Source organism: Crinia signifera, chromosome 1 (genome assembly GCF_055691185.1).
Source record: "Crinia signifera chromosome 1, ASM5569118v1, whole genome shotgun sequence".
Taxonomy (NCBI): domain Eukaryota; kingdom Metazoa; phylum Chordata; class Amphibia; order Anura; family Myobatrachidae; genus Crinia; species Crinia signifera.
In genome coordinates, this window is record NC_139217.1 from 261,756,800 (window position 1) to 261,770,931 (window position 14,132).

Genomic DNA, 14,132 nt, shown 5'->3' on the forward strand with positions numbered 1-14,132 from the left:
AGAGGTCTGGCTGTGCCTAAACACAACATTAATGGACACCCAAACCCACAATTTTTGTTATGTTCATTATTAGTTTATAAGCCCTATTTTGGCTATTGCCAGTATAATAATAAAACAAGCCAGGAGTTATGACATTTTGTTGTATTTTTATGTGCTTGGAAAGTCCAATGACACTATTTTGATGAAGGCATTAACAAGAAACATTTATTTAAAATAGAAATGCTTTAATGGTAAAAGTGCTTATTTGATGGTATCCTTAGTCATGGAGAAATGATGAATAAAATAAAAAAAACAAAAATTTTTGGGTATATATATATATATATATATATATATATATATATATATATATATATATATATAATAGAATTATAGGTCAAGCTCTGTCAGGCCCTGTTATAAGAAAGCATAAAGCTAAGAGCATACATACTGTTGCAATGAGTCTAGCAGTCGTTGCATGATATGAGAGGGAGCAGGCTTCTTGTTTTGACCAACCGACACTCTTTCACAACCTGTGCAATTCTTTTTAGAAAAAAGAAGTTTACATTTTAATTCACTGGTGGAAGAAAGAAATGTATATATATGGACACAAAAGCAATATATATGGCAAGCATTGGAGAACCTATTAGCATCAGCTGTCCATTCCCACACAGTCGATGCTATTACACGCCCCAAACGACCGGCAAATAATACAAGGGATTTCATACCTGTTCATCCTTGATACTCCCAGAATGCTCTTCTTGTTTTGTCCAGGTATTCTGCTCCACCTGCAGTTGGTCTCTGATAAGCATGTACGCTTTCTCTTGCTCTTGCTGAGTTATACACTGCAGCTCCAAAGCCCGCTTCTCTGTCTGAAGTAACTGAAGACTGGCCTTGAGTTCAGATAATTTCTTCTATAGAAGATATATCCAATATAATCTTGCTTATTATTAATGTTAACATTATCATCAATAGTGCTACTATAAACTGATTAAAAAATGCAAAGGAGAGATAATTGTTTTTCAGGTTGGTTAACAGCAATCATTAATAACAGATCAGGTAGTCAATCAGAACAGTTTTGAGGTAGATGTATCAACCTTAACCTAAAGTTCCAACCAATCAACTTCTACCTGTCAATTTTCAATCAATCACAGTCTGTAAAATAAGTAAGGAGCTGATTGATTTATCTCCAAACTTTGATACATTTCTCCAATGTCACTTTTTTGGTGTTTAACAAATAAATGTGTCCTAATGTGGGGCTTCCTGAAATCCTTGGTTAAGGAAATATGGGCAGATGTTAAACTATTGAATCTGCATATTATTAATAAGAGTTGGTAGTATAAAATTGCCTGTTTTCTTCTTTAAACGTTAAGAGTACTTACACTACCGATCAAAAGTTTGGGGTCACCCAGGCAGTTTCGTGTTTTACATGAAAACTGACTTTGCAAGGTTAGAAGTAATGATTTTTATTTGAAATAATAATTTTGTCCTTCAAACTTCACCAAAAAATGCTCCTTTTGCAGACTTTTGGCATTCTAACTGTTGATTTGTTGAGGTCATCTGAAGAAATTTTACCCCATGCTTCCTGAAGCACCTCCCACACGTTGGATTGGCTTGATGGGCACTTCTTGCGTACCATACGGGCAAGCTACTCCCATAAAAGCTCAATGGGGTTGAGATCAAGGCCCTTATTCTGATCGATGCGGATATTCCCGCTTGTGTACGGGCCGCCGATGTTTATCTTCTGCGCATGTGCAGAGGTCACTCTGCGCATGTGCAGGCGATTTCGCCGCAAGGATTCTCTATACGCCGCACAGGGGGCGTAGAGGGGCGTGAGGGGCTACTTATCCTCATTACCCTATGCATACGCCCCGCGTTTCATGGGCGTTCCCATGCAAACGCGGGGCGTATGCATGGTAATGAGGCCGTGACGCGTGGGTACGGGGCGGGCATCTGACATCGCCGGATGTCAGCTGCCCGCCCCCATACAAGATTTCACACGGACAAGTGTCCGTGTGGTCTTGTGTTGCGGGACCTGGTGGAGCGTGCGGCCCTGCATTCGATGTTCGGCGACCATCGAATGCAGGGGCTGCTCCCACCATGGAGGAGGCGTATCCCCGTCCAATTTCATGCGGATCGCCACATATCCGCGTACGGACGGCAGGTGGCGATCCGTATGGAAGGCGGGGATTCGCCTGCACGGTCGTGGCCGCATATTCTGATCGGGCCGCACAGATCAGAATAAGGGCCCTGGTGACTGCGCTGGCCACTCCATTACAGACAGAATTCCAGCTGCCTGCTTCTTCCCTAATTAGTTCTTGCATCATTTGGAGGTGTGCTTTGGGTCATTGTCCTGTTGGAGGAGGAAATTGGCTCCAATCAAGTGCTGTCCACAGGGTATGGCATGACGTTGCAAAATTGAGTGATAGCTTTCCTTAGCCTAAATCCCTTGTACCTTGAACAATTCTCCCACTTTACCTGCACCAAGGCAGCCCCAGACCATCACATTACCTCCACTATGCTTGACAGATGGTGTCATGCACTCTTTCAGCATCTTTTCACTTGTTCTGCATCCATGATCTCACAAATGTTTTTCTGTGTGATCCAAACACCTCAAACATCTGTTCATAACACTTTTTTCCAATCTTCCTCTGTCCAATGTTTTTTTGCCCATATTAATCTTTTCCTTTATTGGCCAGTCTCGGATATGGCTTTTCTTTGATACTCTGCCTAAAAGGCCAGCATCCCGGAGCCACCTCTTCATTGTAGACATTGATACTGGCGTTTTGCAGGTACCATTTAGAGAAGCTGCCAGTTGAGGATCTGTAAATTATCTATTTCTCAAACTAGAGACTCTAATGTACTTGTCTTCTTGCTCAGTTGTGCACCAGGGACTCCCACTTCTCTTTCTACACTGGTTAGAGCCTGTTTGTGTTGTTCTCTGAAGGGAGTAGTACACACCGTTGTAAGAAATATTCAGTTTCTTGCCAATTTCTTGCATGGAATAGCCTTCATTTAGAAGAACCAGACTGTTGAGTTTCTCATGAAAGTTCTCTTTCTCTGACCATTTTGAGAGTATAATCAAACCCACAAATGTGATGCTCCAGATACTAAACTAGCTCAAAGGAATCCAGTTTTATACCTTCTCTAATGAGAAAACCCATTTTCAGCTGTGCTAACATAAATGCACAGGGGTTTTCAAGGGTTTTCAAATCATCCATTAGTCTTCTAACTCTATTAGCAAACACAATGTACCATTAGTATACTGGAATGATGGTTGCTGGAAATGAGCCTCTATGCACCTATAGTATATAGATATTCCTTTAAAAACCAAATGTTTGCAGCTAGTATAGTCAGGGGTGAGGGGGAACGGGGTGGAACTGAGTTCCACTACCTCTAATGGTAAGGTGGAACATTTTAACCTCCACATTGGCCCTGCACAGTAATTCTCACAGAAAAGCATTCTAGTTTGCAGGGGGATGCAAAAAAAACCTACCCCAGGCCCTGACTCTGCCTAATTGGGGGAGTGGAGGGGGGGGGGGGGGTAATTAGGTGGCATAGAGAAATGTATGACCACTTGAAGCCCTGAGTATAGTCATTTACCACATTAACAATGTATGGATTGTATTTCTGATAATTTAATGTTATCTTCATGAAAAAAAAAACACTTTGCTTTCCTTTAATAAAAATGAGGGAATTTATATGTGACCCCAAGCTTTTGAATGGTAGTGTATATATACATACTAAAAATAGATACTAAAAAGTACAAATACAAAATTGTTCTACAAAGCAATTCGGAGTGCCATATTAGAATCCATAATTTCATAAGCACTCTTTGGTTATCAAAATTTGTTATGCATTCTATGTAGTACACATGGTATTTGTAGAGCACAACATACTACTGTGATTAAACTGTTCATTACATGAATACTTATTTGTGTTATTTGAGGACTGTAACCACAGTAGTCAATTTTTCCTCACCTTAGTATCCATCAGTTCTTGCATGATCTGGGTTCGGGCAGGTTTCTCGGGCAGACACGGTAAAGCTTCCACTGAGGCTCTGATGGCATCATCTACTTTACCCTTAATAATGTCAGCACAATCAGTTACTTCTTTGGCATGAGAAGCACCAATGGCTGACTGTTCCAACGCAGTAACGCATGTCAGATCCCACTTTAGAGACTGTATGTACTCTCTTAGGATCTGTTCCTCTTCTTCACTTAGCCAGGGGGCATAAAGCCTAGAAAAATGTATGCATTGTGTTTACGAATTCTAATTAAAATAAATCACACAATCATATTCTGTATGTGTTTCTTCATAATAGAAACAATATAAAATAACATCATGTTATACTCGTGACAGAAACATAAAAAGAAACAAAAGCTAGAGGGTAAATTTATAAGGCAGAGTTTTTCAAAATGGTAACTTCGATGCCTCAATATTTAAAAAGTAATATTAACCATACATACTCTATAGTCAGACGTACAGTAATTGATAACTTATTCAACAACTGTGGTAGCACATTATAAATTGGACAGTAATCTTACCTTCTGAGGAAAGTGGTTAAAAGTGCACTGAAGACTTCCGGTTCCGGCTTCATGGTGTGAGGACGCAGGCACCCGGAGCTCCTCCATAGACCGTCCCGCCGTACCTTGTAAAGGCTGTCCGCAGCTTCCAAACACCCCGGCACACAGCGCTTCTGATTACCGATCCCCTCCTGGCAGGCATGGACCGCTCAGGAACTCCTGCAGCCACAGCTAATCCGCCCGCAGCACGCCATGACAAGAGGCGCACATCCCCAAACATGGCGCCCGGCGCAGACACGGAGCGTGATAGTGCCGCTCCGGCATCAAAGAAGGCTGCCTCTGAGTTAGACCCGGCCACTAAGGTATGCAAAGACCCGGGAGCCCCAGCAACTTATGGTGACATCGTGGAAGCCATCAAATCCACGATGGCTCCGTTGTTACAGCAAGCGGTCACAGACATTAAGCTGCAGATAAATTCCCTGACCCAACGCATGGCACATGCTGAGAATATGATAGGCGCCACTGCTCATGAGGTAGATGGACTTAAACAAACCGTCAGACATTTAACTTCTGATAATTCACAGATATGGCAGAAGCTGGATGATATAGAAAATAGATCTAGAAGGAATAACCTTCGCATAGTGGGTATTCCAGAATCTATTAAGACCACAGCACTTGCACATTTCGTAAGGAATACACTGCCGACTTTATTGGGGGTTGCCCAAGACTGCAATGATATGGTCGTGGAGAGGGTGCATAGGGTTGGCCCGATCCCCTCACCCTCTAAACCTAGACCCAGGGTCACGCTTTTCCGATGTTTAAATTTCCTTCATAAACAGATCCTCTGGTCAGCATCTCGCAAAACTAAAGACCTGGTCTGGGAGGGCCAAAAGCTTTTTATATTCCAGGATTACTCCGTGGAGCTTACTAGGGCCCGTAAAGCCTTTTCGCCCATTTGCTCCAAAATGGTACATGAGGGCCGAAAATTTGGCCTCCTATACCCAGCTCGCTTACGCATCTACGATGGCTCCTCCCACAAGGACTTCATGAATCCACAAGATGCCCAAGCGTACCTAGATGAGATCTCGACTCAATTCTCCCATGACATCAGTGATCCGATCCAGTCCACCCCTCCTTGAACCAGCTTGATACCAGCATCTCAACGTGCTCCTCCCTAAGCAGTCAGAGATCTAACTACATTGGTTCTCTTACAGAACGCTATGTCATCAAAATAATGACACTGCAACTTACCTCCTTCCTTTTTGGATTTTTATTTTTTATTTTTACCTTGGACGGTACTTTTTCTTTTTAGGTATATGTGTATACCTTAACAAAATCAGGGACGCTATCCTCAAACCATACAGACTCCCTATAATGGTTCTCTACAATAGAGAAGTACGTCAGACCTAAAGCTTATTCCAGGTCTAATGCCTCCCTCCTCTCTTTTATATTTGTTTTTCCTCACAAGGTTAGCAGTTAATGTCTTTAGGTCATTTTTACCACTTCAAATCTTTTTCAGGGACACTCGTTAAAGATTTCTTCAATTTATAGATAATGTATTTCTCCCGCACACATTCTCCACTCAGCTGGGAATGATGCATAACATAAGTGTTTATGGTGTTATAAATCTGAGTTATGGTGGGGGTCGTGGAGGGCTCTGATAACTGCCCCTACACGGTTGTATTACCGGACGAGTTCTTTCCACTGAGGCTTTACTCTTTTCTTTATACTCAGATTATAGTTATACGGAAGTTGATTTCATAACTAGGAATTTGTCTTTCTCTCTCGACCTGTTATATTATCAACAAATTGATAGTTATGAAATATATCGTAACCACTATAGTTGGTAGCTATGTTTTTGTGTTCCCCCTGTCTTTGTCTCCTTCCCCCCCCCTCTCTCCTCATGTTTCACCAGCTCTTGCCTCACGAAGACTGACAGACCTGCGAAACCTTAAACTCACCCGAGGATCATGGATACGTTAACCATGGGAACATGGAATGTAGGAGGAATAAATTCGCCGGCTAAGAGGAGGAAAGTCTTAATGTACATCAAAAAACAAGGTATTGACATTGCCTTCTTGCAGGAAACGCATTTAGTCCCAGCAGAAGTGACGAAGCTGAATACTCTAGGTTGGAAGGTACTAGGCTCTAGCCCATACTCATCCAAATCCAGAGGGGTTGTAATATTAATTCAAAAACACATACCCTGTGAAGCCTCTGATATTATAACGGACCCGAGAGGTAGATATCTCATTCTCACCCTAAAAATAGGCACATGTTCATTCACGCTTTGCAATATCTACGCCCCAAATAAGTACTCAAAAAAGTTTTTTCAACATATCATTGCAAAGCTTTCCCCAAAAATCCCTGACTCCCTAGTGATATGCGGAGACCTCAATTTAGTATCCTCATTAACACTGGATAAATCCAAAACCCCCCCCCCCCTCAGCCCATTCACTCCCAAAAGTAGAAGTTCCTGAATTTGCAACGAGACTCCAATTAATTGACGCTTGGCGGGCACTACACCCCATCGAAAAAGACTACACATGTCTTTCTGCGGCCCATGCAACACTGTCAAGAATTGATTATGTCCTACCCTCTCATAAAGTTTTTGCCAACATAATATCCTCCCACATTGCCCCGATTGTTATATCGGACCACGCCCTAGTCTCCTTCACTATGGAATCCCCCCTGAAATCCCCTAAACATAAAACATGGAGATTTCCCTCCTACCTGGCCAATTCGAAAAAATTTAAACAACATTTAGAGGACACCTGGAGAGACTATAACAGTAACAATGTAGCACACCTAGAATCTAACCCAACCCTCTATTGGATGACGGCGAAAACTGTCCTACGAGGCTCAATTATTGCTTATGTATCCAAAATGAGACGGGAATATACAAAAAAATACCTAGAGATCCAAAATGAGTTGACAGCTGCCTATCAACAATATAAGACATCTCCTACAATGTCTAACAAAAACATTTATCTGCTAGCAAAAACTAACTTTGACGACTACATGCAATCCTTAGGCGATAGGTTTCTATTTTCGGTGAATTATAAATTCCATAAATTCGGAAATAAGACAGGAAAACTCCTAACCAATCTTTTAAATGGGACAAGACCCCCTGCTGTAGTCCATCCACTTAAAACCCCGGAAGGTGACCTGACGACCTCCAACACTGAAATAGCGGAAGTACTTCGCAATTTTTACCTAAAACTATACTCAGGTCCACCTCCAGAAGATACCCCTCCTATATCACTCCCTAGTCTCCCATCTGATTTTTGGACTAAATTACCATGCCTCCAAATATCCCAACAGGAAGCTACAGCTCTAACAGCACCTATACAATTAAAAGAAGTAGAGGCTGCCATCCGAAACTTTAAGAAAGATAAAGCACCGGGCCCTGATGGCCTAAATGGCGACTTCTACAAGATACTTCTCCCACTGATAGGTCCCACAGTAGTTATGGTACTTAATTCACTTCTAACGCAAGACACACCCCCCCTACATTTTAATACGGCCATCCTAAAAGTCTTACCAAAACCAGGTCGTGATCCTTCCCTTCCAGGCTCATACAGGCCCATTTCCCTGCTTAACCTTGATTATAAGCTTCTGACCAAGATCCTAGCCGAAAGGCTTAAAACAATATTGCCTAATATAATCCATTCAGATCAGACCGGCTTCATAACCGGCAGACACTCTGAAATTAATGTCAGAAAAGTACTCACAGCGGTCTATGCTTCAGTTACGGGCGCACCCTTCTCCTCGTCCAACTTGATTTTATCGTTGGACGCGGAGAAGGCATTCGACCTGATTGAATGGCCTCACCTATTTCACACACGAATTAAGTTTGGTTTTCCAGATAAATTTATCCAGATCCTAAAATGCATATATCATCTTCCCCAGACACAAATAGCAAGTAATGGTCATCTATCTGCCCCATTTACCATCAAAAAAGGGACCCGTCAAGGCTGTCCACTTTCCCCACTCCTTTTCGCGATAGCGTTGGAACCGTTAGCGATAGCACTGCGTTCTTCTGCCATTTTCAAAGGAATAAAAGTGGGAACCAAGGAACTACGTCTATCATTGTTTGCAGACGACATGCTGCTCTTTATATCTGATCCCCCCACAACAATCCCGGAAATATTACGTCTTATTTCCTCATTCGGAGCCAGAGCTGGATACCGAATAAACATCACCAAATCGGAAATTCTATTTTTCTCGTCAACAGATGCAAATACTAAATCTTATGTAACATCCCTCCCATTTGCTTCCACCTCCCAAGACATTAAATACCTAGGGGTTAAAATAACAGCAGATTATGGGAATCTCTATGCAAAAAACTATACGCCAGTTATTACAAAAATATCTGCTTTGATGGAAAGTTGGAAAATGCTCCCTATCTCCCTCCTTGGACGTATCGCTGTCATCCAAAGTATAATATTCCCTAAGATATTTTACCTAATACAAAAATTACCAATAAGGCTAACAAAAACAGACATTAAAAAACTAAACAAAATGATAAACAATTTTTTATGGCAGGGTAAAAAACCAAAAGTAGCCCTTAAAAAACTAACCGCCCCTAGAAGACTAGGAGGACTTGGTGTACCTGACTTTTCATTATACAACGACTCAGTAATGTTTAGATACGTTGTTGATTGGCTGTTGGGCTCTTGCTCATTCACGGATATTCATCTAGATGAAGCTATGCTACACCCATTCTCTCCAGGTGCCCTTCTTCACTCTAAGCTAACAGATATACCTCCAAACATTAGGCAAAACCCACTATTTAAAGATATTTACCTTGCATGGTGCTCAATTAATAAAACACTTAAATGTAATCATCTTGCATCTCAATTTATACCTATTTGGGGCAACCCTTCATTCCCCCTATCCCTTTCTAACTCCCATTTCCGAAACTGGCATGACAAAGGCATTACAGCTTCCTCAAAAGTCTTTGACCCAGGAGGCATAATTCTGCCATTTAATAAACTCCAGGATGAGTATGGGCTAGGCCATGGTCAATTCTTTATGTATTTACAGCTTCGTCACTACCTGTATCCTTTGCTGCACCCTGATAAACAGACTACCCCATTGGCTACTTCACAGCCAAATAAAATTTATACCCTACTGAATTCCTGCAGAAGGCAACCATACCGTCTCTCGTCCCTCTATACATTATTATCCGACACACAGACTGTCACTAAATGGACAGAACGATTTGAGAAATGGAAAATGCACTTCCCTACTCTCACCTCATATGAGGCGATCAGTTCACATTATGATAGGACTATGAAGATTCTTAATTCCGCCTATCTACAGGAGGTGCATTTTCGATCGATTCAAATGGCGTATATTTCACCAGCTAGATATGCACATTTCGCGGCGTCTAATTCCAGTAAATGTCCTAAATGCCATGTATCATCTGCTTCCTATTTACACTGCTTCTGGGACTGTGGAGCTATAAAACGTTTTTGGAATAAAATTATTAATTACATCAACCACATATTTCAAATACAAGTGCGGATAGACCCATTAGCATGTCTATTAGTAAACTTCTCAACTTGGGACCTGGGAAAGAATAAAACACTGCTTATACCTGTACTTACAATACTTATGACAGTAGCTAAGAAAGCTATTCTAAAACACTGGCTATCTCCTTCCAAACCTTCTATTATGGAGGTACAGAATATAATGTTACAACTATTATATTATGATAGGAAATCAGCATCTGTAACCCCAGAATCTGGCGTAATTTCCTTCTACAAGAAATGGGCTTTGTTTATTGAAGGTCAAGAACCTGAGGTTCAATCTCACATATTTAAAGTTTTTCAAAATACTGAATGGTTCCTCATGAAAAAGATAACATCAGGGACGTTGATCGTTCCCATATCAGAATGTTGAATCCCAGAAGTGTTCATTCTTATTCATATTTATATCTATAATTAGGTTAAAGTAGGCCATGTCAAGATATATATACCCCCCCCCCCCCCTTTTTCTTTCCTACCCCACACTTCCCTTGTCTTTACATAGGTATGGTTTTTTCTGTTTTTGCTTTTTGTTTCTGTTTCTGGTTGAAAAATCCAGTACTAATACAAATGTTATGGTATATTTGTCATCCTACGTGAAGCACATATCATATACTTATATCTACGACTCTCGATATGTTTATACACATGATATTTATTCTAAACCTTTGTAATATCCTTACTGTATATCCAGAACTACTTGCATGTGTTACGAAAAAATCAGTCAGAAACACAGTATGTATGATATCTGTTTATATTCATTATATATGAAAAAGCTCAATAAAAAGATATTTAAAAAAAAAAAAGTGCACTGAAACGTGTCAGGATTATTAATTCATCATACAGGAAACTTTCTTTTCCACTATTGAGATTCTTATTCCTCTGTAGCTGATATTGTTTGAATTTCAGTCTAAAGGGACTGGAGTTTATTCTAACAGCAATGGTGCTATTTATCACGGATCGCATTTGTAATTTGATCTGGGCACAATATTATATATATATATATATATAATCACATCAGCATTATGTATCATATGGCACCAGCAGGGACAGGGGCTCTGAAAGGATCCCATCCCTGCAATAGGACAAATGTGGTGCCAGGGCTGCTGTGCATGTGGTCCTGCTGCCTGCACAGGCACCACAGCCATTTCTGGTGAAAGTTTTAGGGGAACTCTCTGCCAGCAGCAAATGCCAAGTGTAGTCCATATCCTACAATGGTGGCAGCTGTGGAGTAAATATACTAAGATGGGATGTTACCCAAAGCAACCAATCAGATTCTACTTCTTTTTTATTTAGCACCTTCTAGAACATAATAAATAGAATCTGATTGATTGCAACTTGCTATGGCAATATCCCATCTTCAAAAGAACTCCATCCTGTGGTGGTCAGTCTTCTGGATATTGGTAAATCTAGCAGCATCACATCCTACATAAAAAACCAGCAGCTGCTGGCGGGAATGGAGGGATAGCAGCAGGTATCTCCGATACCTACTGTGGTTTCTCCTGCTTCGATCTGGAAGATCCAAGTCAGTTACATGCTGCTCTTTGCAGCATCCACCCCTCTGCCCGCCATCCTCCTGCCGCCCTTCCTCCCTCCTCTCCGATTCCGGCAACCTGTCGGGTCCTGGCGGGCGTTGATATCGAATCGGTATCGTCGGCCACCGGGATCAAAGCACCTTTATGCCCCAGTAAGGTGCCCACACAGGGTGCGATGCGCTCCATTCGTTTTGTACTTGATTGCATCTAATTAAAAAACGCATGCGATCTGCTATAACAGTGTGCGTTCTGAACTAGATGCGATACGATCTAGTACAAAAAGTACTGCACTTTTGTTATGATATTTGGTCGGATGAATATTAAATTGCACATAAGATTACGACCGACCAAGACAGAGCGTTTTGAGCCCATTATCGATCGTACCACAGGGAGTCAGGACAGCGTATACACCTATACAATCCAATGGCCGAAAGAATGGCCTGACAATTGTATAGGTGTGTACCCAGCTTTACATTTAAACAATACTTTCAGCAAATTAAATAATACCCTTGTAAAATATTCTGATATGCTAAGTGATGTACACCAAATAACATGGGGAGCACCATATACTGCTGCAATATGTGCAGAGACTGTAAAGAGGCTCCATATTACCTGTGCATTGTTGGTCCCACCATGTTCTTTGTTTCCTGGTCTGAACTTTGCTTTTCCCTTCTAAAGGTCTTCTTCACTTCCATCATGAAGAGCTTGGTTTTTATTTCTAAGTCTTTTGGCAGCAGTCCCCAACCTGGAGGGGAACAGAGAGCAGCAGTCACATATAATCCCACCAACAGCTAAGCAGTTTCACTTCATACTGTACGCGGGAATTTTTATATGTAAAATGTAAGAGTAGTATTTTGGCACTTGCTATTTTGGATGAAAAAGTGTGGATATAGGGCCCAATTTAGAACAGATCACACGGCTGTGAATTTAACAGTGGCCGAAATTTAATGAACTGTTTTTGTGCTGGCGCCATAATGCACATGCGCGATGGCTTCCAGTGATGCCTGCTACCTTTTCCATTCGCAAACCAGTGGAAATATAATTTGTTAATGAGCCTTTTACGAAGGGTTTTGCTCAAGTGTATCGTTTTTACTAGCCATACACATCCATTCACACGGTGTACACACTTATTTGAAGGCGGGATTTCACTATAGCAAGGTCACGTGTATGTGATTGCTGGCCATCGCGTGTCTGCAGCCGTGCTATCCGGTATGAATTACCCCCATAGTTCAAATATTATTATTTTCATTTATATGTATAGCACCACCATATTATACTGTGCATCCCTCAGATTATTAAAGCATTCACCTCAGTTCCAGCCTTATTGGGCTTTATAGTCTGATTCTTTACCACATAAACACAGATGTTAGGAAGCATTGAATCAAAGATACTGTATTTAGATCTAATTCAGATATGGATGCTGCTGCGTCTGTAGCCCCGGCTGTGATAATATGCAAATGCTGTTTTCAGCCTGCCCCTGGTGTACAAGTGTGCATCTAAATGTGCAAGCACTGAGACATCCATTTTCAGCATCTCTGCACATTTCAACACCACCACTGTTTCTTGAAATGCCCCAGTCTGTGCATCATCGGCACACCATCACATGTACACTCGCACCTGTCATAGGGCACATGCAGTTTCTCTGCCTGGGCATTGCATTTGTGTCAGCGTCTGTGCATCTGGGAACACAGCAGCTGCCTTAGCCACGGCACTCTGTTTGGAACAACTGTACAATGGGAATAAGGTACTGCATTAAGAGGAATACCTTGTAAATCCAGAGGAGCATATTCTTGCATTTTTGCAATGCAAGAATATGATTCCTTACTGTCGCATAGGAGGGCAATAAGGAATTTTGATTCTCCCAAATGGTCAATTAATGAGCCACCCAAACAGAGATTCCAATAGGCGATCAGTGTTTTTCCCCTCAGCAGTGTTACTGATTTCTACTCCAGTCCCAAATGTCCCTATTTTGGTTATGTTATTCATATTAATATAAGTACAAAGCTCTGCCAGCTCCCAGCTCTGGCCATAACTACTTGCACTGACCATACATGATTTGTGGCTATAGATAAGTAGCAATGTATACACGAAACGCTTGTAGCATAACAAATATTTACCTGCACTCAGGAGGTCTCCTGATGTTACCTGGCCAAGCAGGATCTCTCCTTTGGCTTCTGCAAGAGCCAGCAGCACACTATAGGTCTTCAGACACCTCTCACTGCAACAGAGTGATAAAGTGAGCAGGACTTGGTTATTGAATGTTTCATATCATTTTAATTATACTATAAGCCTGTAATAAATATAAACATCTCATAGGTGAGGAACCAGCTACACCTACAAGTCTCTGTCACCTTCTCCCACTCTGAACTGTCCCCTCTCCTAACCCTGTATATATCTTATCTTGTCCTGTCAGCTTGTCACATCCTGGCCTGTTATATCTTCCTGCCTAACTGCAGAGGCATAACTCTGGGAAGCAATGGAGTCCTGCTCCCAAGGGGGCACCTCTCCTCCCCTACGAGTTGGAATCAGTTAATTGAAAACCGTCTATATCACTTTTGTGG

The 14,132-nt window shown here is 41.5% G+C and overlaps 1 protein-coding gene across 4 annotated transcripts in view; it reads right to left on the reverse strand.

The window, feature by feature from the left end:
* USHBP1 (USH1 protein network component harmonin binding protein 1) overlaps positions 1–14,132 on the reverse strand; it is a 40,928-nt gene that overhangs the window by 8,916 nt on the left and 17,880 nt on the right. For all 4 annotated transcript variants that reach the window (XM_083181933.1, XM_083181923.1, XM_083181949.1 and 1 more), the window contains 5 exons: positions 13,689–13,789; positions 12,184–12,316; positions 3,958–4,216; positions 705–890; positions 428–519 (listed from right to left, as the gene is read on the reverse strand). In XM_083181933.1, the coding sequence (XP_083038059.1) occupies positions 428–519; positions 705–890; positions 3,958–4,216; positions 12,184–12,316; positions 13,689–13,789 (771 nt within the window). The remainder of the gene's footprint in view (positions 1–427; positions 520–704; positions 891–3,957; positions 4,217–12,183; positions 12,317–13,688; positions 13,790–14,132) is intronic.